This window comes from Lepeophtheirus salmonis, chromosome 6 (assembly GCF_016086655.4).
Source record: "Lepeophtheirus salmonis chromosome 6, UVic_Lsal_1.4, whole genome shotgun sequence".
In the NCBI taxonomy this organism is placed as follows: domain Eukaryota; kingdom Metazoa; phylum Arthropoda; class Copepoda; order Siphonostomatoida; family Caligidae; genus Lepeophtheirus; species Lepeophtheirus salmonis.
Genome location: NC_052136.2, coordinates 36454434 through 36477118, shown reverse-complemented (window position 1 = coordinate 36477118; position 22685 = coordinate 36454434). Strand labels below are relative to the sequence as shown.

Below are 22685 nucleotides of genomic sequence, written 5' to 3'. Positions count from 1 at the left end.
TTTCAAAACTTAATGATTTCATTTTCAAAACTTAATGATTTCATTTTCACGTAGTATAGTATGAAAATAAGATGCAAGTCCCCCTTTTATATAGTCCCAGCTATGGTATATGGAGACAATAAAAACTCTTACAAATAAAAATTTACTTTTTGACTAACAATTACGATTAATTACAAAATCATAGATATATGAAACCAGACCACAGATGGGAGAAAAATAAGGATAATTTTATTCATAAAGCTTTAGAAATTAAAAAGCTTATTACTTGCTTATAAATAATATTTTAAACAAAAACAATAATAATTAGGATAGGATTTTTTATATTTCCCTTTTTTTTTTGGTATACTATCAAATCCTTGAGTTTTTAATCTTTTGCTACTTTGCTATGATTGTTTCTTTGACTTTGAGGTACAGTTATGGAAATTGAATTTTAGGTATTGTAAAGGAGATTGACTGTGAGATTAGTGTACAATGCCTCATTTTTTTTCGATATGATTTTATATTTTAAATTGTTGAGTCCATTTTTATCCATATTTGACATTGTATGATTTAGTTTTTTCAAGCGATCTTTTGCAGGATGGGCTTTCATATGTGGAAGCATTTTGTACCTAATACAAAAAAAAATCATCGTAATGGAAGATGCAGGTATATCTCAATGTTCCATTATTTACTTACTTCCCAATTCGTAATCCTTCATTCTTATCCAAAATATCAATGTGCATACCATTGTAGCCAATCCTTTTGGCTAAATCGTCATCTTCAGCTCACCATCCATAATATTCGTTAAAGAACCCGTTGACACTTCGAAATTGTTTTGGTTTGATGGCAGCAACACCTCCGAAGAAAGTTTTGTAGGTCCATCTAAAAAGATTTGAATTTGAATTCTTTTATCAACGGCCTTTAAAAAAAGAAATTAGCCATATTTTTCAATTAACTATTTTTATAGTCTAATCAGGGCGGGGCCCTATGCTAAAAAATGCACTAGATATAACTAAAGATGTGAATTTTTTTGATACAATAAGGAGTCGTAGAGAGAAAAACATGTAGAGTCTTGTTTCCAATGGCAGCTCTGTATAATTGAGCAACAGTTGATAAAAAAATATTATATTCTGACCATTTAGCTATTACCATAATAGAGTGACTATTGGGGCTTTTGTATCAGTATATTGCGGTGAATATTGTCCCAAGCTCAGTGAGGGCAACCTTCTATATTGAAATAAAAGCTTGTAGTAAATTAGTAATCTATAAAGGAAATTTGCAAATTAAGAATCAATTGAATATCAATTGAGAAGAAGATAAAGTTGTTGTAGCTCCATTAGTATTAATAGATTAATTAAGGGCAAACTATAAGAACTGAATTAGAACATAACATAGGAGTTGCTGAGCAAGAGGCAAAGGTCATAATGTTTTGATCTTAGTCATTTATGCACAAATTACAATCGAAACCGTCAATTGGAAATCTTATTGCCTTGATTAATTTATCCTATACATTTGTTTGTGAATGTTTCAACTGAAAGCAATTATTTTTCATTTGTACAAATTTCTTGATATATATTTATATGTTCACTAAATCCCATTGTCCGCTGTAATCAACAAATCCAAAACCACGGCCCAAATTCTTCTCATTCTTTTAAAGGTATCCCATCAATAATAAGAGCTGCATATTAATACGCATCCTTTCCCTTATGTGAAAATAGTTCACGAAAAGACGCTTCCTGAAAGCCAGGCAGACACATGATGGCACACATGTATTGGCTTAGACTGGCTGGGGATGGCGAAAAGATAAAGTCTATATGTATAGACATAGACAACTACATTACCTCAATAATTGTATTTGACTCTGGAACATCTGAATTGTATTGGATATGTTTATTCGTCTTTCTTTCATTCTGAGCGTGACAAACAAGAAATCGGCGTCTTTTCGACAAAGAGGACATAGTCTATCCGGAATAATGACGGAATACTTCCTTGTTTGAGACAATGATTTTGTACAACACCAGCACGAACAAAGTCCGACTCCATAAAGTGTTCTGAACAGAAATAGGTATGTAGTGATGGGTTAAATTTTCACGGAAAATTGCTGGTAGCCATTCAACTCTTAATTGAGGATCTTGTGGAATCCGATAAAATGAAATTAGGTTTAATTTCACCTTGTCCAATCTATGGCAATTGATACATTTTATTGTAGAGCAACTTCTAACCATTTTGTCTTGTTCCACTAAAGTAAAATACTCTATAGATTTTTAAAGTGCATAATTTCAAAATAATTCTTCTTGCCCCAACAAGTCGAGCCAGGTCAACAATTATTCATATATCGTTCTTTGATAGGCCAGTAAAGAGGAGAGTAGTCACTCTACTATTGTATATTCTCTATGGTTCCGACTATAAACTCAGTGATAAACAGATAAAATTGGTATACATCGTTCAGTCCAGACTCAATATATCAGGGTATCACTATAGTAAAAGCTGGCATTTCAAGACGCTTTTCATAATTCAGTATATTATTTAAAATATCTTTAATTGTTTTTGAAAAATTTGATCGATTTAGGAATCCAATTAGACAAACTGTTGGGTGTATTAGAACCTCGTCTACTCAATAGTTTAAAATAATGTGCCTTTTAAATATATATTATGACATGGTTGGGTCTTTATCGTTCGAGCGGTTCCAGTTCTTGAACTGCTAGAACCGGAACCGACAAAGTCGATCCGAGACTTCAATACATTGTTTTTCAGTCTCGGTTCTTGTGCTCATTTTTGTTTGTTGTTTTTGTTGGTATATTTATAACCTTTTAATATAATTAAAAAGTTTTCCAATGATTTTTTTACGTCGCCAAGGTGATGCAGTTATATCTGAGTTCTAAATAGCTAAGGGCTTCTTAAGGATCAATAAAAGGGGTTTGAGGCTACAGATGTTGTTAATAAAAGAGGGACGGGATGGGGTAGATTATGGATCCAGGTCCGCTATATTATGAAAACTATAATATTTCTTAAGCCAGGGTTTTCCAAACTTTACTATGCCAAGGCTCGCCTACACAAATACATTTTTAGCTGAGGCCCGTTTACGAAACATGTGTACCATGTATGTGTAAACTAAAAGCAATCCTCAATTCCTACCCCCTCTAGCCTCCATTCACGGCCCCCACTTTGAAAACCATTGTCTCAAGCAAACTTTGGTTTTGGACCCTCCGCTGAAATTTGGGGCACCACGCACCCTGTTTATAAGGTAGCTGCAGTCTTGTATCTAATATCATTTCCAGGGTCCAGATTTTTTAGTGCCTGTTCTAGTGTATTTTAAGTGACTGTAACCAAACTGAGCCTGTATAAAAAATAACTGAGACTAATGACCCTAACCGAAACCGTTGAAATGAAAGAACCGAGAACAGGACCAATATAACCCCTCAACCTAAACCGGGCACAACCTTACATATATATTAAACAATAGGGCCCAAAAGTATGAACCACGTGGCAAGACAACACTGTTAGCTTTAATGGATTTCTTGTTTACTTGAAATTTTTCTTCACTTTTCTTCATTTTTTCTACCCATCGAAAAATTTACTTTGGTTATTCAATCAAAAGTGTGAATTGATAGAGGCTAAGTAGTTAGCTGTAGAATAATTTTTAAGGATAATCAACAACCCAAGTGGACAAAAAAAAAAAAGGTATGGTACAAATATTGATCGCGTGGTGTTCGAGTATCGCTATGATGGAGCATTTTATTAGCACACAAGAAATTTCTTTTTTTGAATAGTAACTAGAGATGGGCATTTTGGAGAGCGCATTGATAATGCGGGAGTGAGACATATAGTACTACTGAATTAAAAATCTGGCTAACATCAGCTATCTGACATATTATTTTAGACATGGAAAATATATTACTCTCATTGAGTAGAGAACATTTAAAAAAAAAAAGAACGATAGAACCAACAGTTTTCTAATCTTAAAGGTGTTATTTTTCTCTATGTTTTTCCAATCCCTAATTATCACTCATCAATGATAATAATATGGTAACAGAGGAAGTCAGATTACTACCTGTCGTCGTAATGCTATCAATTTGAGGGACGTCGCAACTCGCACTTGTGATATTTTTTAAGGCTACCGTAAAAAAAATAACTAGAGCATCAGTTTGACAAAATAATATTTTATACTAATTAATAATTATCGCTCTTGTCGACAGACATATGTTTTAATCATCCTCACACGCTTCCAAATGTTTGAATTTTTTATTTTCTACAGAATATGGAAAAGTGTCGAATTCCGCCGAGCACATATATATATTAAAGTATTTGTTGATTACATACAAGATACAAGTGCTCATATTAAATATTCTTCCATATTTTTAAATTCAAAATAATAGGTCAGAAGGCGTGCTAGAATAATTATTACTCCTGTCTACATATATATATATGAAGATTTTCAGAGTTGCCATATTCTAAATATCTTCTCAGCCACAACAATTTTGGAATTATTAATATACCTACTCATTACTATAATCATAAGTCACATATCAATAGATGCGTAGGGTGCTGTTTTCTAAATAATATAAAAACTTTTATATAATTTTCTAAAAAAACTGAGAATTCACTCTCCTGTTTCTGTGATTGTCAAAATTTTAGGATAAGCTTAGAAACTTACGCATATTGATAGGACCATTTACTAGATGCAGCTATCATACGATGAGGCTGAAAATAATTTTAAAATTTGTAAATTCAGAAAAAAAGTATGTAATAAACAGTAGTTCTCACATTTTTCCAGCATGTATATAAATTATTATCGTTAAGCGGCATATAATCCACGTCATGCATGATAATACATCCCCATTTCTTCTCTTTCATGGCCTCTGTGAACCCAATGTTGATGAGCTTTCCTCGATTAAACGGATCCTTCCCGTCCTACAAATTAAGCATTTATAGTCAATTAAAAACCAAGGATTGGAAAGCTTTTTTTCTTTAGTAGTTACTTGATTAACGAGGTAAATTTTGTATTCAAGTCTTTGGTGTGTAAGGATTGGGTGCATATGTTGGAGAAATGTATATAAATGCTCTTGCCGGTTTCGATAGGGTAAAATGATGGCTACCGATTCACGTATGGATGCACTTTCATTGCATAGCTTGGGAGAAAAATATCCACCTGAACGAACATGTCTAAATAACAACTAAATTAAACTTTGTGTTCCTTCTATTAAAAGCACTCACAAATTTTCCATAGATACTTTATCCAGAAAATGATCTAGATTATGAGGTAATTCACGGATCAGTAAATCCCCTTTGAGTTGGTATATTACGTTTTCGCAGTTTGGGTAGGAGGAGGAGTTGGAATCATTCCAGAATATAAAATTATGATAGACATCTGAAATTTTATAATTACTTCTCAAATTCAGGTACAAGTTCAGGGGCACTAAAAGACAGATGATAAAAATGTAAAACACTTTAGTATTTCTTTTCATAGCTTAGTATTTGCAATGCCAAATCACTGTTTTATTTTTCAGAAACTATTACAACGATACTTTGGAGAGTAGATATCAACTGAATTTAAGCACAAAATGTATTGTTATTGGAAAATTAAACACTTGTATATATTTTTACACAATTTCAAGGATGTCATGTTGTTTGACATATTACTCTATTGTATAGCCCTTTGCAAATATTAGGGGTTCTCTCCCGTGATATATCAGGATTTTACAACTACGAGAAAGACCGGGAAATCCTGTATTTCATTTTTTTAAATATTAGTATCGTTTCATTATTATAATAAAATATATACGCATACTGAGTTAACTTTTAACCAGCTCGGTAAGGTTTGTGTGTTTCACAATTATACAACTCCCAGCTCCACCACAAATAATAAGTTCAATATATAATATTATATGGGTAAGACATTCCAAAATATTATTTATTCTTCTAAGAATATATTGATAAATCATGGGATCTGTAGGAGGTGGGGCTGTAGCCCCTCCCCCCTGTGAGAATATTTTGAATTAAAATTTTCTCATAAGGATCTCCTTTCCTTTGATCAAATTGATTTGAACAATATGGATATATATATTGTTTGAAAGATATTACCTTCCTTGAGGATCCAGCCATTTACTAATACAAGAATTCTTATATCTCAACAGATTGATGACTCTTATCCTTTCCAAAAATTCGAATATCGACCGTTCGCTGTCTTTCAGGAATCAGGGCTATCACATTTCTTTTGGCTTAGTTATTTTAGAAAAAAAAAATTAAAAAACACCACATGTTTTTTTATAATTCCCCCCCAGAAATCGACATGGATTTGAAACATATTTCAATCTGTTAAGGGGTTAAGCTATCTCCATGTAAGTCGTTCAATTAAATTTAAGATTTACTTGAGATAAAGTCTAATTTTTTATTTCATTTCCGTTGAGCAGTGATGGATTTCGGGTCCTAACTTTAGATCCTAGTAACTTCGTTTTTTTTCTTTAAATGTTCGGGAAATTTTTCGGTTCTCCGTGGTAGAACTGTGAAATATAATATCCAACATATTTACATACACTAGACGGTTGTCGATTATGAAATTATGGATTATCTTTCCTAATTTCAGAACGGGGTAGTTTCGGTTCTTTTTTTAATAAATTAAAAAAGATTAATAAGCACAATTTTGAATATTTTTATTCTGGGTTATATTCTTAAGTTCCCTTCTCAAATTGACTCGATCAACAAATTGACTAAGGCAAACTTGAGAAGACCCTGTCTTTATAAGTAAATAACTCACGACTAGATGCGGCTTTATAAAAAAATGGTTCTTACTATTTTTTGGCCCGGATTCGAATATATCTGGTTGTTCAGGTGAAAATCGTGCTTGTAAATTGCAGTTTTAGTCTTTTTACTGTTATTCTCCACTACAAGTTTGGCAGCAAAACGTAGATTGCTAATTAATATTAATTTTCTACTAAATATTAGTAATTAGTAAATTATTAGTAAAAAAGTTTAGTAATTATTTTTTGACATTCTGGTTCAGCCATCCTTCTAATCGTACTGTTTTCGGTTATGGTATATAGGCAAGATCCATTACTAAATGTAGCAGACTTAACACGTCCGAACCAACCATAAAAGTTATCTTACAGAACAAACTTTGCTCTATGACTTTGTCAGACATATCAACCCCTGACGTATTCATTCATCAATCTTCACCAATTTTGAAAGAGTGATCAATACTTTAAATAGGTCTAAATTAAGAATCATATGAGAAACTGTCTAAAAGAATTTTTGTAAAAAAGGCAAAAATGTTTGCATGGAAAATAATAAACAATTTGTATTTGTATAATTTTGAGGGGGGAGGGATTGCTTTAGAGTAAACAGTTATTGGTCGAAACTGCTGCTTTTTTTTGGGTTGGGGGGGTTAAGTCCTCCAGTCCACCTCTGCAGATGTCCCTGCACAGTTATCCCATATTTTGCGTACCCATCCCAAATATGTATTTTTAAATAAATACTTCTCCCAAGTAATGACGTTGGACTCATTCAAGGATCTTTTTAATGAAGAGGGTTGCGAAAATCTCTTCTAAAAACGAAGAACAAGGAGATTAATTTTTGATTTACCAAGAAATGAAAGAGAAAGAAGAAATGGTTTTTATAACATTCTTTTCATATTGAAGGAGCATCCAAAGAAGAAAAAAACAACATGAGACTGCATTTTGTCAGTGGATATCAAGGATGATAGAGGGAATTAATTGCAGTTTCTTCATGAGTGAGTATATAGGATGTGTGTTACCATAAAAACAGTCTTGAATCCAAATCAAGAAAAGGGGAAAATCCCAATATATGGTTTTACTTCATATACTGGGTGTCACAACAAAATCCAGCCCATCAGATTTCCGGATTTTTCTCATATACGAGGTAGTGTAGCAAAACGTGGACTCGAGAGATGGACTTATAAATACATCAATAATTTTATATTTCCAATAATAAGCAAAACAAATGATGAAATAACATGTGGACAAGGTTTTTACAACACTTTTTCCACTCAATATGGCCACCTTCATTATCAATCCCAGCTTTTACACGTCTTCTCAAGGCCATGCAGGAGTTGATTACAAACTCCTTTGACAAGTTGTCCCATGCAGCCACTACAGATTACCGCAGTGAGTCCATATTTGGGTGTGAGGTCAAGTTGGTTTTCCTCTCGAAAGTGCCCACAAAGTGTGGGTTTAAACCTTGAAAGCCATCCACTTTCTGACATTCTAGAGAAGTATTCTCCATTTTTTCCCCTCTTGGCCAATTTAAAAACAAGGTTTCCTAGAACATTTATCAACGTCCCTAATCTTCATCACATCAATTCCAGCGTCTAGGAGATCATAGGTGGGCTTTTTTTTTTTTGCTTGTTGCTCGCTCATGACAATGAAATGACAAAAGGATCAGTATAATTTGTTTATGTAAAAAGGAAAACGGAAACAGAACATCAAAAAATAATTATTAAACCTTTTAATTAACAGCCCACGTTTTGCTGCCACACCCTGTGCAATGTTTTTTGTTAATAAAATTACACTTTGAAGGAACGGAAAATTTCAAGCTTATTAAATTTTACGTGGTAGAGTTAAAGAAGGCCCTGGTGAAAACCAAGGACCCCAAGGGAGTGATCGCAAGGGAGGAGTTGTCTGAGCACAGCAAGATGATCGTCTGGACCAAGGAGTTCAAAAGGGCTGGAATTTCAACCTCAAGAAAAATTAAAGAAAAGAATGAAAACCCCAATTTATTTATTTACTTAGACCCCAATATTTCAATAGACATATTTGAGTCTATTATAGGGGGATCATTCAAATTTGTGGGATAAGTTAAGATAACTTCAAAAGTTAACTATAGCTTATAACCTTTATTTGGTTTAAGAGACTTATATTGGTCCGAATAAGGTATTTCATATAAAATAAACCAATGCATTATTCTTTTATTGCGATAACCAATTTTACATGTATTAAGATCCATAGTCTATTGAAGGCCCAAGTGCAGGAATTCAGCCTGTTCTTCCCTTTACCTATGAGTGCTGAGTAGGCCTTTATATACTTGAATAAATAGTATTACAGATGTTGCTTATGTTGTGAGTGCATATTTATGTGAAGGCACTAATTCATTTTATTTTGTTCTCTACTATTTCCATAAGAATAAGAAAACCCTTTGTTTAAAGTAATTAAAAAAATCAAAGAACGGAAAATCACACACATAAAAATAATAACGAAGAGGCAAAACATAAATAAATAAATATGGAAGGGAACAAAGGATCGTGTATAAATTGTTTATACTTAAGACTTATGTACAAGGAATCATCTTCGTTGAAGACGCGCTTCGACTAACAAAAAAAAACCCACCAAAATTACAGATTCAATTAACGATATACGAGTATATACATATAATTAATTAGACCAATCCAGGCCGATTTTTTTTAGACCAACTCAGACTGAACGTTTCTAAAAGACAAAATTAGTTCAATTGACTATAAAATCATAATGAACGATCGGGCCAATAATTTTGATGCTCCTTACTGCGTCTAATCCGAACACAAATACCATCCCTAAGAACAAATTATACTCAATTATATCATCACACATGTCTATACATGATTATACATGTATCCTCATTCTTGGACCCATTAATTATGATTAGACTGTCCTTGGAAATAGTTTCTGTTTATAAGATTATTCAATATAAATTATAATTTATCTGTCATTCACTATTATTTACGAATCTTTTCATTGACTTACAGATAATTAAAAAATCCTTCTTCTTGACCAAAGTCGATATATTTTCACGTTAAATACATATAATTATAGTTTATTTTAATTTTGAAGCAGGAAAAGATGTATTGTAGAGGTTTATAACATAGTATGTTTTTCAATGACCGTTTTCAGGGACGGAACCAATTTTAGGGTCCATATTAATGACTGATACAATCTTAAATTGAAGGTTTTCATGAATATATATAATTCACCTCAAACATATTCCTTTTATATAATGTAAGTCTCCTAAAATGTGTCTAGCTCTATTAATAATATATTAGTCCATTTTTTAAGTCTCTACCTATCACGTCTTAAAGCAATCATCCAAATTCCATAGTTTTTCGACTGCAATTATATTCAAATCCATTCTATTCCATGCAATTATAAAGAATTTGATATTCAATCCCGTTCAATTATATTCAATTGAATTTTAAGAAATGTCCCTGCCAACAATAAGTTCACATGTTAGTTTTAAGGCGGCCATGACGAAAAATATCACAGATCAAACACCGTACTTCAGGCGTGTAGAGCAAACAGCAATACCTTAAGGAAGTTCAATGGTACATTCGGACAATATTCGTTCCTATTTAAAATAAATAATCTCAAATACTCAGGCAAAATTTATTGGTCCCCTAAAAAATTATCATCTCTTGCCCTTATTTACCGTTCCACCCTGTGAAATATCAGTCCCAAACCTCGACACATATTCTGGATGATTAGGTTTATTTTTTTATTTTTTTGCAGGATATATGAAATTTTATGAGTGTTTGAAATAACAATAATAATTGAACGAATTGGAAAAAACAAAAATGAAAAATGATTTCAACATTGTTTTATTAGGATTATATCATTGGACTCTCCCTTATGCAAAGGGCATTTCCCATGTGGTTTATGCCTGCATATTGAATCTACAATGTGCATGCAGGAATTATTCCCAAGGCAAAATAATCCAAGCTCATTATTTAAAGTAGCGAAGGTTCATTTGGACAATAGGTATCAATAGAGTTGAAAAAGTATGACCTGTTAGTATGGCAGAGAACGCCTGACAGTTAAACGGAATGTTTTGGAGACGATCAGCTTAGCGGTCATAAAGTTTGCCATCTATTTGTAAAGCCCGTGGTTTTTAGCCTATTTGTTAGGCAGGATTTGTTTTGTTTTCGTTCCTCATTCTCTACTTTGAGTCCAACAGGGACTCACACTTATAACCAGGGCTCTGGATTCGGAGTGGCATATTTTTGCTAGGAGTCTGAATCGAATGGTATCGGAGATATAGAATTTTATACAATGGAATAGGAGTCTTTGAATTTGGTGTATATAGAATTGGAGATGCATAATTATTAATAGTTGGAGTTGGAAGTGTTAAAACCAGGTTCCAAAAGAAGAACAAATTTCCTCCTCAATTATTTTATTTGATGACGTGACATAAGTTCCCAAAATTCCAAGTTTAAAAAAAAAAAAAATCCTTCTCAGATTACCACCTACCTAATGTCTTGCTCTCCTTTTAGGTTATATTTTTTTTACAACTCAATATGTAAAGGCTATTTCTTTTTCATTGCTTAAAGAAAATGAATATTGGTTTACTTACATGTACCATATCTATTTGTCTTTTGGATGTTGACATTTACTATTTGAGAAATGACTTGCTTTTTCTCTTCCCTATCTCAATCAACAAAAAAATATTAATTCAATCATTTCGTGTCTCAAATTTCAGTATCCACCACGTCAAGTTTAATTAAACAACAGAATGTCGTTGATTTTGTCTGGGGAATAAGTCGCACATGCAGTGGGTTTTTAGTACTTTTAGTAATTGGTATGAAGCTCTTCAAACATGCATGCAATAAGACAACTTCAAAATAAAACATGAGGATCTGGGAGGTTCTATGAGTATAAAAGATTGTCCTAAATTACTGTACAATCATTTTTTTAAATATATTTTATGTTGTTTTATGAATTTTAAATTTGTTCTTCAGTCGAATTAAGTACTAATAAGCACACTTTCAAAATTGTCCTCCACCATGGAATGTGATGCAGTGAAAAGTTCACCTCTTTCTCCTCCTGACAGAGGTGGGAACTTGGGTTTGAGACTTGCGAATCGAGTACATCTTTTGAAGACTTGCAACTCGACTTGGTCTCGAAATTCATTTAAATTTTTTCATTAAGGACAAAGAATTATTTGATGTCTCTTTTATTTTCGGAGGAATTAGACTCGATGAATATTTTTGATGACTTGGATTTGACTTTACAGTTGAGCAAATACTTGACACTCGACTTAGACTTTCATCATAAGGACTTTTTCCTACCTCTGATTCCTGATTGCCTTAAGATCAACAAGGACAAATACTTGGACTTCCAAAGGAAAAAAGTACTGTCATTGATCCAGGAGGAGATTTAAGGAGCTCAATTCTACCTTCTGCAAGATGAACCACCCCGTAAAAATTGTCTTGGGGTTGTGTGCGTCCAATTTTGAGTGAATTTAGGTCACCCGAACACGTTTGGCCACATTCTTCTCCTGATTGTAACAACCTGGATTTTAACTTTTTGGGTATTTATTATAGAACATAAATACAGTCAGCAGGGATCAGCTTATGACAGCTAAAGGGACTTAGGGGAGGCCTCAGGTGTTGCATTATATGAGCCCCCATTTCCCCAGGAATATTTGCTATTTACTAAAAAAAATTAATATATTTTTTTTTTATCTTAAAATTTAATGTTTAATTTTTTTTTTTCCAAAAATTTAATTTTCTGCGAATAACCTTAACTTTTTTAAATTTTTCTCCAAAAATTAATTTGTTGTTAACAGTTGTTGATGTTTGAATTTTTTTGTGAACAGTTGTGAATTTTTAATTTTTTTTTCCCGAAAAATTCAGTATTTCAATTTTTTGAGAACAGTTGTAGATTTTTGATCTTTTTTATCAAAAAAATTCAATATTTTAAATTCAATTTATGAATTTTTTTGTGAACATCTGTGAATTCTTAATTTTATTTTTCAAAGAAATAAATTTTTGAGATTTAATTATGAAATTTTGTTTTCCAAAATTTTTTCAAAAATTAAATTTGTTTGGATAAAAAATTCAAAAAACAAACCCCCAGTCCCCCAAAAAAAAAAAAAAAAGAAGATATATAATCCTACTGACTGTGGGTGTTGTTTAGGATAATACTTTCTTTTTCAGAAGCTTACGACTGAAGTTTGTTCCAAAGGATGACAATAAATTTTAATTAATAAAATTTGTCGTAATTATGTTAATCGAGAACAGGTATGAGCCCATTTTGATGGGAGGTTAATTTATAACAACGGAGTAAATCAAATACAGACAATATCGGAATATCCCAAATTCAGATAGTTAATGATACCTGGGTTCCTACTTCTTAGTTATATAACTATACAAGGGTGTCCACAGAATTACGTTCTGGAATGTACAATATAAATAATAAATGAAAGTAAATGATTTAATTATAAACACGCACTATTTGTATAACCTCTTGACGACTTAGCCATGACCTTGGAAAAATCAAAAGAAATCAAAAACACCCATTGATAAAATCAATACAAGAATTCTACCTAACATACTTAATAAGGGTTTCCATTAAATATTATATTATATGTTATTCTCATATTAAATATTATATGAAATGGCCCTCCAATATAAATACCTTTCATTGTCCCATAATATACTTCATAATTATTCATATTTATAGGGTAGTCATGAGTTAGAGTGCCATATAAAGAAATACTCTGTACTCACAGGCTCTGGTTTGAATTATAATACGTAAAAATAATATTAATTTTTACAAATTTAATACTGTCTTATGTGAAATATCAAGGATTGTAAATCCTAGGCTTTTTGGGCATGTAGAAAAAAAAACCGATAAAATGATATAGTACCCCTGACAATTTGAAGAATGTCATAAAGAAGAGCAGTTTAGACGTTTGCATGACGTTTTATTACATTAGCTAGATCGTATTGTGTAGTCCTGATCTCCATAGGCGTAGAAGATGGTAATTGCTGGTATTGTTGAAAGTATAACCTGTCAGTATACTAAAAAAGTAGCCGAAAATCAACATGGTAACCCTGACAATTTGATGAATGTTTTGGAGGGTAGCAGATAAGCTATCATGACATTTTTTTAGATCAGTTAAACAACAGCTATTACAGGAAGGATTTAAACATCATTCCCGCTTTTTATCTAGTAAATGCATACCTAGACGGAAATTAATCCGATGTCCATCCTCAATACTACTCTGAATTAAACAACGACTTACTCTTATAACTGATTAACAAATCATCTTTTTACTCTCCACCATTCATGAGGACACACACAACGGGTCAATCTTTTCATGTTGATGTTCTCTCTTCAAGAATTAACGACTAATGATAACAGCATTGGTAAATTTAAAAAAAACATTGTCTAGGACGAAAAACCACAGTCAAAAAAGGCTTAGAATTTACCAGCTAACCAATATCTCACGATTTATGGTTGCCCTCCTTCTGACACCTGCTCAGCGACTTAAAGCTGACTTAATTTTTTTTTTTGGAAAGGCATCCATAAATTGCCTGAAAGATGAGAAAAATGTGTGGATAGCGAAGGCCCATACTTTGAAAAAATTAAATTTGTCACCATTTTTTCCCAAAAAACGTTCAAAATTAAAATAAAAAAAGTATTCTTTCCTAGGTAATTTCTCGAACGACTGTTGTGCAACAGGAATTGAAAGAGTATCGGCCCCGTATGCATAGCAAGTTTTTTTGGTCTCTTTCGACGTGATTTTCCCTTTCAGGTAGTAAAAACGTAAAATATGGCAAATTTCTTACATTGAGACCTACATGCATGTCGCACGATAATTCAGGCAATAGTGTCAAAAAATCGTTTGTAGTGTATACTCACAGCTTTCAATACCTTATCTTATGATCTAATATGTCCAATAATGAACAAGATATATTTAGTTAAAAAAGGGTGGGAAAGACGAAATTACCCTTTTTCCCAATATATTTAACTTTTTATTGAAGTGGGCAAGTGCGATAATTTGATATATTGCAAGGGTCTATTAAATATTGGGCTGTATATATCTATATAACTCTTCTTCTTTTCATTGATATTTGTTCAATATTATTTTTATGGTGACACATGGCCTCCCCGGTGAAAATCGTTTCAATTCTCTTTTGGTCTCAATTTCGACAATGATCTGTCCATCAACTGCAAACCAAAGGAATAAGAAATGTTTTTGGACATATTCAATATGAGCTTGGAACAGAACAACATCTTCTCATTGTGGTCATCTTGACAAGATGCTTCTTCTTCTTGATTTTGCTCCCAAGTACTCTTTAATGATCCTTCAGAGCGTAACATCGTTCGTTCATGTTCCTCCCCTTGACCATACCGTGAATCGTCTTCACTCAATTACTATTAAGGCGATCTTGACCCCCAATATCATACCCTATGTTCTTTCCGACCTATTCCAGACTTTCTGGTGACTTTTCTTTGGGCTTCAAATAGCTTTTGAATACCATATACGCCGTCCGGTTGATCATGAAGTCATTTCCAATCTTGCATGGGGTTCTTCTGGCGTGAGGGCATTTCCAACCCAAGAATTCTTTTGACTTTCATTTTATCTTCTTTGAAGAACCGGTCGATATATATGAATTAAAACAATTGCAAATGATTATTAAAATATAATGCAACCTCCCTTTGGTAAAAAAATTCTATCAAAACTCGAACTTTGAGCATTTCTTTAAGTGTACACGTAAATAAGACGCATGGTGTATATATTTATAACAGAATATTTATCAGAGATGTTTTTCGTCCGTAGAATTGAATTGAAATTCCTGTAAGGCTAAAAGTGAGGTTTTTGGCAGTCAAACACACTTTACAATGAAGGAACCAAAAATGTAAGATTTTTTTTTTTTTTTTTTTTCAAAAAATGTCAAAAGATATATTTATTCTTTCTTATAAAAAAGCAATAACAAAAAAAAAAAAAAAAAAGGGAAAGAATAGCCACTCCTTAAGTGAATAAGAAAACATAATAGCATTGGAAATGCCCGTCCTTAAATCCTTAGTTAAGGTCAAAACAGGAATGGATCATAGATCATTTACGTTGAGTATGTTGAATACAATTTAATAATAAAAAGAAAAATGGAATATCAACTATATATATATATACATTAACAAGGAAGACACACTATTGAGTAGACTGTTTTTTTTTCATGGATTCATCATCATTTCAAGGCCTCCATGATCATTATTATCATGATAAGAGTTTTAATGAATTAAATATCTATATAGAAGACCTTGACCTCATAATGCGTACAGGTCTAAACTGGTATATGTAGGTAGTCGACATTATAAATACATATAGCAAAATACTATTGGGTTTTTTCTTACAAAAAAAAGATTTGACAAAAAATAAATATAATTGAAGCAGATTGTCACTCATTGCTGCATTCATAAGAGATCCTTTTTACAGATATTATATACAAAGTTATCTTTTGTATATATGTAGATGTACCAAAGAATTACAATAACAACTCTGACTGTTTTCAAAGTTTATTGACCCCCCCTCCTTTAGAGTTGAAAATGGGTGTGCAATTCTCCTTAGTCCTTGAGGTTTCATTCTTTGAGTTCCTACTGTTGTTGTTTTTGGTTTTTTTGGTAGATGGGAGGGGAAAGGAGTTGTGAAAAGATGGATTATTTATGCTATTTTTTAACATTTTGGGCTGGTGTTCCTTCACAGAGGTCTTCAACCTGCTGATGGTCGGTAGAAAATGTATTTTTTCTCAAAATTGCTCCACACATATGTAGTTGTCAAGGCAATTCAGATGACGGAGGCCAAAGATCTTTTTTCCAAAACTCCTTGTCTCAAATTTTATTTCAAAGAAAGATTTAGTGACTTTTGATATGTAACATGAAGCCCCATCTTGTGTACATATCCAATTACACAGTCCCATAAGGGCTCTTGAGAGGAGGAAAAACATTATAGGCCCAAAAACTTTTATAATAGATGATATCCATTGAGCCATTTACCCAGACACTCACTTCTAATTACTCCCAATATCTTACCTGACTCAAGATACCTTGAGCTTGAGATCACATCTTCTAGATTATTGGCGATGTACTTTCTGCTCCTGGAATTTCCTACAAAGTCCACAGTAAATAGTTTATATCAAAAATAAACAGTAAATAATTATCTACGCCTACACTTTGACATGTACTATAAATATATATTTAGACAAAAAACATTAAAATACTAATATGAGTGTTGGTATCAGAATGAGTACAAAAGTACTGCTGTCGTGACAACACAACATATTCTTAAGTACGTATTTCAAATGAACAATGAACAACTCCGGATGAAATAATCTTAACAGACAAACATTCTTAAAAGTATATATACACCAATGATTACCTTTTTAAATAATGTATGTTTGAGGAAATTAAAGTTTATTCTACCCAATTACTTTTTTTCTTCTTTTTCTTTACTTGGAACTTGGGATATTTAATTCAAAAGGAAGTGGAATTAAGTGACTCAAAGAAACGCATTTATATATATTTTTAGTAAGTCCTTAGCTTACTGTGTAGTACAGTTCATTGCCTCTACAATTCCATGGTGAAAATCTACTCAGGCGTAGGATTGACAAATGGGATTTGATTTTTTTTTTTTTAAATTGAACATTGATTACATTTGTGCTATGAATCCAATTATCGTACATTTAGATCAATTAATTATTTTGATAAATCATTCAAAAGTGCTGCAAATCGTACTTAAAGATTGACAAAATTATTTATCAGTTATAGAAAAAGGATAAAATAGATTATATTGGAAAGGCCACTTTGGAAATAAACAAAGTTATAAATATTAAATAAAGGTGCCAAGCTGTAGCCTATATTCTTAGGTGTCTTATTTGAATTAAAAAATAAAAGTATAAAGTTCATAATTGAACAAAATAAATCATTATATAATGAACAGTTAATATTTAGAAAGTAAAAAATAAATTGCAAATTTTTTCTGTTCTGAATTTTTGAAGGAGATTGTCTTTGTGTTCAAACACTCATTGAATTCGCTGAGGTTGCGTAGTTACCTAAGTATGGAATCATCAGCCCCACCTACCGTACGAATAAGTATTCTCACAGCGAACTAAATTTGTATAAAGTGAATCACGTTATCATTTTTCAGCCACATGGTTCATAGCTTTAGTTAATATTAGGTACCTGCCGTATTATTTGGAGGAAAAAACATCAGCCTCAACCATTGATGGCTGTATCTCAAACATCAAGGGAGTTACTTCGTTTAAAATAGCGTGTAAGACGCTTTTGGCTGCCTTTCAGCACTAATACATTACGGGTCTATTTTTTTATAGTTGTCATTTATGTAATAACTCAGGACTGTAGTTACTGGGAGGCCAGGCGTGCCTAGGCCCCCAATATTTTTTTTTGTACTAATATACATTGGCATGTTAATTGTAAGTCATCCAAAGTAACTCCAATAAAGCCCTCTATAACATAACGGCAGTTACTTATCAGAAAACACATAATATTAAGTCTACATGGAAACAATCTTGAGTAAAACTTAGTTGAGAAAAGTCTTACAGGAGAAAAACTATGTTCAGCCTCAACCTTTGTTGCGGTTAAAGATTTTTCCAAGTTTGATATATTTATATATTACAAACTTTTATCACCACAATTCTTAAACAGATCCAATTCTCTTTTAAAACTGCCAAGTGGTTTTTCAACTGTGAGAGCTTTTTTTGAGTTAGTCCATCAAAGAAAGATTTGTAGAATATTTTAATAATCGCAAATATTAGATCATTCTTGTAATCTAAAGACTTTGAACTTATAAGCTTAACATATAAACAGTCACACAGTCTAGTTTTAGGAGACAAATATATATAAACGTAATAACAAAGTACCCATTTTGTTCTGAATCAAACTCTATTAGAATGGGAAAGTGTGATCAAGTCACCGTCGTGAAGTCTTATCCCAAATCAAACCTACTTATGTTCAAAGCTATCAACCAAGTGACGAAACATCCCTGTTAAGTTCCATAGATTCCATGATGTTTTATGCTTTAATCTTCTGCACCATGGTCTAAAAAAATATATCGTATTTTATGTTTAAGTCATATAGAAAACCATTATGGAGTGGATTTTGCGGACAAATTGTCAGACTTTTAGAACTGAAGCTAGATGGCCTCAAAGAGGATTCTAATTTTTGAGTCCTGACCCTCTCAATAGAATAATCTTTAAGTATACTAAATGCCTCTAGCGGACAAAAAAAATGGCGTGTAGAGCACTACTTTGTACAAATATTGATCACGTGGTCATCGTTTCACCACTTGATTTATAGAGTCGTATACATATGTAGTATTGCTCAAATCTAAAACTATTACATTGGAGTTACCAAATATGTAAACTATTATTAAGGCATAAAAATAAATTATTATTATTACAATTTGAAATGAAAAAAAAGCTAATCGTCATTCATTTCACTTTTTGTTAGACACTGCTTCCTAATTATGCTTTAATAATTTTATGCAAAATTTTTGTAAAAAAAAAGGTAATTATGGAGTAATTTGAGGAAGTAATCAAATATTCAAATTTCACTCAAGGTTCATTTTGTATTTCTATTAATAAAAGTTGATGCATCGTAAAATTATCACTTACTCATATTTTTTTTAACCAAAGTCCTATTGTTGTATACAAGTCGTAACTTGTATAAGCAAATCGTACAAGTTGCAGAACAAAAAATGAGATGAAAGGCCCAATTTTCCTATTGTATTTGTAAAGAGAATAATCAAATAGTTGAGTATTCTTTTGATCAATTAGTCTTATGTTGTGGTGCACCTTAAATTTCAACTTAATACTTTCTTATCGATCTTTTTATTTTCCATTATAGTTTTCCTTCATAAAAAAAAATAATGTTTTATTAAAATTCGAATTTTTCTTTTCCCCCTTTTTAAAAAGAAAGAACATTTTCCCCTCTCACATCAACACAAATTAAGATATCAACATGGAATTTTATCTAAGTTCCATTTACACAATGTTCCATCGAAATATATTGGGTTCTATCTAATTTGCCCACGTACTCAGACACGACGTACCCAGAGACAATCCAAATTCCTTTGTGCAAAATCAGTTTATTAGGACTACCTTTCAACAAATACTTGTGTATACTCTAGGTTCATAACGAAGTACTAAATATGTGTTGAGGCTCATAATGATAGTGATAATACTTATGCCTTTAAGAGATTTGTAAACAATATATAACTTAATTATATACATTTGAAAAATATGGCTTTTCCCTTAAAAGATTTTATGATATTATCGTCAAAGAGTGTAACTATCCAGGATCTACATAGGTACTGTTTGGAAATTTATGTTGTCAATGAAAATAATATAAATTAATTCCAACAAGTTTCTTGAAAAAGTTTTTCTTATCCTGAGCTGAATATTTAATTCCTGGAAAGTGAACTTCCTTTTCTCCTGAGTTCAATTATATTCAAAATTTGTGTGTGTTCATAAAAGACCTTGAGGATTTATAATTATAAGTCATTGTTGAAATCAGAGTAGAATTGAGGATCGACGTCCGAGTAATTCTTGCCTATTTCCTTGTTTATTTAGTTTCCCTCCACTTCTTTGTCACAAGCTGCTTTAAACTTATTTTCAGCTTCTTTTTTAGCCTGCCCAAAATGCACAATATTTCATCGCTACTTATGACTCCAAAGCATGGTTAATCCCAGTTTTTCATGAGCACACGCAATTTTTACTACTTTAGATTTAAATTTTCTGTCTACAAGAATTATATAAGGATGATAAAAGCTTTGGAAAGTAAGAAAAACCTTGTATAGATTGCAAACTATAAAAAACTGAACATATTTTATACACCCCTGGTTATGATTCAAGAAATATGCCATGTACTCCAGCTATTAATGAATAAAAATAAATAGGTACATATATGGTAATATAGTTTTCACATCCTAATAATTCATTTTTTAGATCAATGTCAGGGACGTCCACAGAATTATATTTTGGGGTGGCTTGGAAAATTTTCCTTGTTTTTTATTAAAATGTTTTATTTCAAAACGATATTTTTTTTTAAATTCCTGGACTACAGCCCTAGCCCCCGAGGACCCCTCTAACTTTTTATTCGAGTATTAAAATCAAACAATGTTAATATTGCATTATTCAACATTGTGAAGAGTTTGCAACAAAATTTTATAATTTTGGGACGAACTTCGAAATACATTGTCAAAAAGTGATATATGCTATTCATTTTTTTTTTTTTCTTATTTAACAAACAAAAATTAACAGGTATTTTTTCAAAAACAAAAACTCTTAAGGATGTGCCGTAAATTGCACTTAAAGTAGTCATAGTTAACCGTTACAATAAAAGACTGAGAAATTGGCATTCTTTATTTGAAAGGGACTCTACATACAAGTGTCTTAAAGCAAATAACAGTTCTAAACCATCTATAAAATTATTTGGTATCCCATGTCATCCCCAAAATTAATATACTAAGATTATAACTGACTTAAATATGTCTACGAAATATTTGATTTTACGTCTATATATGTTGTTTACAAGTTGCAATTTATATAAGAAATATCGGATAAGCTGTAACCAAAAAACGAGATGAATAATTTTAAAGGAAGGATTTACAGTACTTGAGATGAGGATAAGGCCATCAATTGAATACTCTGTGGATGGTCATATCCATTATACATATTAATGGTGTCATTTTTGACTATTTCAACAAAAAAAAATGAAATATAAGTATTCTGTGGGACACTATAAAGCTCAAATGCCCAGTTACATTACTCATAAATGTATAATAACTGTGTAATTTTAATAGATCAAAATAAAATTAAAGTATCAATTAACTTAGTTGGTTATTAGAATGGTCAATGTTGTAATTAAACAAAGAAATTACGGCGTGAACAATTTGCTTATTCAAGTTTCAACTTGAACAAACATTGTATTTTGTACACAAGGTATATAAAGTAAAAAATATCGGAGGGTTTCCTTCTCTTGATTTCTGTTTCAGAGCGTTTTTATGTTGACACACGTCATATTTGAAAGTTGATCTTTTATTTCCTAGAACAAAGTTATTAAAATAATTATTTTCCAAGCAATAATAGTCCAATATAATTAGTATTCTGACCGTGAATTGGAACATTTCTTATTATTATCAGTTGTTTTTTTACCTTTTTTACATAGTCAATCATTTAACAAAAATATATGTATTTATTCATTTTTTACTACACATTCCATCTTTTCTACTGGTACCTATGATCCTTATCTTTTTTATACATGTTAACCTCATACCCACATATGAACACATGCATACTTGTGTTGATGTTGATAAATTAATTATTACTATTATAGGCTTTAATTACTTGTAGACGTTAAAATTAGAGCACGTGTGTGTAGTAGGGTGAAGTTGGTACTCAAGAAAAGTTCGGACCTGCATAAAATAGGAACAAGATTAAAATTAAATTTTATTTACATCAAAACAATGTTATTAATATTAGAACAAAATGATTTGTGATTATTGGAATGGTTGTTATGATAACATGGAACACGTTACGCTTCTTCTTTTTTTCTAATTCAAGTTCACAGTTTCAGCTATCCCAGAAAGTACTTTTAGTCTTTTTAAATCTATTCGTCTTGAAGCTATGAGCCTCTGAATAAAAAGCACCTATTTTCCACTTTAAACAAAAATAACTCGAGTTATAAGTATGATGCGGACATTTTAAAAATGGTTTTAGAATTTTTTAACATTCGGTTTTAAAATATATTAATATAATTTATCCCTATCTTCCACACCAAGCGCTTAAAACAGCTTTGAATCTTAAAAATAACAAAAAATGTATAGCTTGTTTCTGAAGGTCACGAGGCTATGAGAGGAAAAATAAGGCCATATTTGGAATCAGGGGATCCAACTCTGTTTTTGTATCCCTTTTTGCTGTTGGA

At 31.7% G+C, this 22685-nt stretch overlaps 1 protein-coding gene across 1 annotated transcript; it reads right to left on the bottom strand.

Moving 5' to 3' along the window:
- Nucleotides 1-206: 206 nt before the first annotated feature.
- On the bottom strand, nucleotides 207-5533 carry LOC121120659 (beta-1,4-galactosyltransferase 4). The gene is made up of 6 exons (XM_040715528.2): nucleotides 5194-5533; nucleotides 4959-5142; nucleotides 4744-4890; nucleotides 4634-4680; nucleotides 676-861; nucleotides 207-608 (listed from the first exon to the last, which is right to left on the bottom strand). Exons 1-5 carry the CDS (start codon nucleotides 5442-5444, stop codon nucleotides 765-767), a joined length of 726 nt encoding a protein of 241 aa, XP_040571462.1. The 5' UTR covers nucleotides 5445-5533; the 3' UTR covers nucleotides 207-608; nucleotides 676-764.
- Nucleotides 5534-22685: the final 17152 nt, after the last annotated feature.